A 2,678-nucleotide genomic window follows, 5' to 3' on the forward strand; every position below is an offset into this window, starting at 1 on the left:
TTTTCAAAAAATTACAAATCACTCACAAAATATACCAAATCTATACCATCATTTTATCCACTTCACTTCATATAAGGGCCCCATCTTCACCTCTTTACAACCTCAACCATCTTAGCAATGACGGAGGCATTCAAAAGGGGCAATTAGTTGAAAATATTTCTCAAAAATGGCCTAGTTTGTCTTGAACCTCACCCCATCATCTTCTGAATAGATGTGGACCATTAAGGGAGCCTGATTCAAATTCTTTGCAATATCCGAAATTGACTCCAGCATCAAAGGATAAATTCTTTTTAGGAAAAGTGCATCTTTATTCTGCAAGTCCTCCTTAAAAATGGCTGAATTTCGTGAAGTGATTGATGAAGATACATAATTTTGTGGGGTTTTCTTGGTGGAATTAGACAGGGATAAACCAGGGCTTGAAGAAAAAATCTTAGTAGATTTGTTATGGGAAAGAAATGAGAGATTTATGCTATGAATTCCAATAGCTACCGCCATAATCTTGAACGACGGTGATTGGGAAAATGGTGAAAATGATCCGACAAAAATATTTCTCTTGCAAAAATGGGTTAATTTTGATATGAAGTGGAGGGGATAAAATGATGGTATGGATTTGGTATATTTTGCAAGTGATTTGTAATTTTTGGAAAATATAGGGTTATAGTTGCAATTTGTTCTCTATGTTTTCTATTTTTTTTCTTTTTATTTTATTTGAAAGGAGGGTAAAATAGTAAAAATGGATGAAAATGACATTTTACACAATGAAAAGTGGAAATAGGGATAAAAAAGTCAAAAAATGAAAGGCAAAAACATTTTGCATATTAACATTGAAAGATAGAGACGTTTTGTGCTATCTACTCCTTACTTTTTCTATATTTCGAATCTGCAATTTAATGTACAAAGGGTCTAAAACTGAAGCACAATAGAACGAGTCTCCTTTCCACAACTTAAGTGCCAACTTTATAAACAAAATTATTATATCCTAACCATTTCTATTACTGTAGCAGTTTCACGCATGAATATATTTTTGTCCCATTTTTCTCTAACTTCAGTCACTTCTCTTCCAAACGCATATGAGAAGCAAGGAAATTTGAGCAAGGTATATAGAAGTTGCAGTTTGAATTCAAAATCAAATTATTGTGTCTTATCTGGTTTTAAAGGCTATGGGTCAAGTCAACCCCCACTTTGAGAACCCTGACATGTTTTTCCAACATATATATAAACCCTATTTGAGATTCATTTTATAAAAACTCATTTTTAACCAGGCATTTTCTTAATAAAATAATTTTACATGTAAACCTAAAATTTTTCTCTACTTTTTATCATCCATTCTCCAAAAAAATCACTACCATAAAACCTATTCTACGTATAAATGGGGCTCAAACACATGTAAAATAGTACATGATTTTTAATGGGCCAGGCAAAGAAAGAATTCCTAGAGTATCATGTCTTTGCTAAATAACTTTTTCATTATTCTTCTCGTTTCTAAATGAACAGAGATCAACCTTGCAGCGAGGATCTTTATTGGAATTCCATTCGCAGTCGGATTACTTGTCTATAAACTGAGAAGAAGACACATATCAATGTTTAAAGCAATAGAAGACTTTCTACGAAGTCAGAATAACCTGATGCCCATCAATTACTCCTATTCAGAAATAAAGAAAATGACCAAAGGTTTTCAGGAAAAATTAGGTGAAGGAGGCTATGGTTTAGCTTACAAAGGAAAGCTTCGAAGTGGAAGGGATGTAGCAGTGAAAATACTGGGCAAAAATAAATCAAATGGACAAGATTTTATCAATGAAGTTACAACTACCGGAAGAATTCATCACATCAATATAGTTCGACTTGTTGGTTATTGTGCAGATATGTCCAAGTGTGCTCTTGTATTTGACTTCATGCCTAATGGTTCACTTGAGAAGTACCTCTCTTGTCAGCAAGGTGTAACTCATTCATTAACTTGGGAGAAAAAGCATGCGATTACACTTGGAGTTGCTCGAGGGATTGAGTATTTGCATCGAGGCTGTGACATGCGAATTCTGCATTTCGATATCAAGCCACACAACATACTTCTCGATGATAACTTCACTCCTAAAATTTCTGATTTCGGGCTAGCCAGATCTTACCCGACTGGAAATAGTATTGTGACTATTACTGCTGCACGAGGTACAATTGTTTATGTAGCTCCTGAATTGATCAACAGAGGCATTGGGGCTGTCTCGTACAAGGCAGATGTTTATAGCTTCGGAATGTTGTTGATCGAAATGTTAGGTCTAAAGAGAGAATTGATACAAAATACGGAACTTTCTAGCCAATACTTCCCCGATTGGATATATGATCGTTTCAACAAGGGTAAGGATCTTGAAATTGGAGATGCTGAGGAATTCAGCTATGAAGAAAGGAAGATTACTAGGAAGATGACAATAGTTGCATTATGGTGCATACAGATGAATCCTGTGGATCGTCCTTCAATGAGTAAAGTAATGGAAATGCTTGAAAGTGAAGTTGAGACTCTGCAAATCCCTCCTCAGCCTTGCCAACCAACCCTACAAGTTGCGCCACTTGAGGACTAAACGTGGGGAACATATTTGACCGAGTCCACATCCTTGCTATACAATGCTTCTAGTTCAGTAAATTTAAATGTTGAGTGATAAATCTTTACCTATCAATACTCAAATTGATAC

General features: G+C 35.2%; 1 protein-coding gene across 1 annotated transcript; it reads left to right on the top strand.

Moving 5' to 3' along the window:
- Positions 1–1,490: 1,490 nt before the first annotated feature.
- On the top strand, positions 1,491–2,649 carry LOC111388463 (rust resistance kinase Lr10-like; the record flags this gene model as incomplete). The annotated part of the gene is made up of 1 exon (XM_023013175.1): positions 1,491–2,649. A coding segment is annotated over one exon (1,077 nt), but the record flags the coding sequence as incomplete, so codon positions are not given.
- Between the last annotated feature and the right edge of the window lie 29 nt (positions 2,650–2,678).

This window comes from Olea europaea, unplaced genomic scaffold (assembly GCF_002742605.1).
Source record: "Olea europaea var. sylvestris unplaced genomic scaffold, O_europaea_v1 scaffold4971, whole genome shotgun sequence".
NCBI lineage: Eukaryota > Viridiplantae > Streptophyta > Magnoliopsida > Lamiales > Oleaceae > Olea > Olea europaea.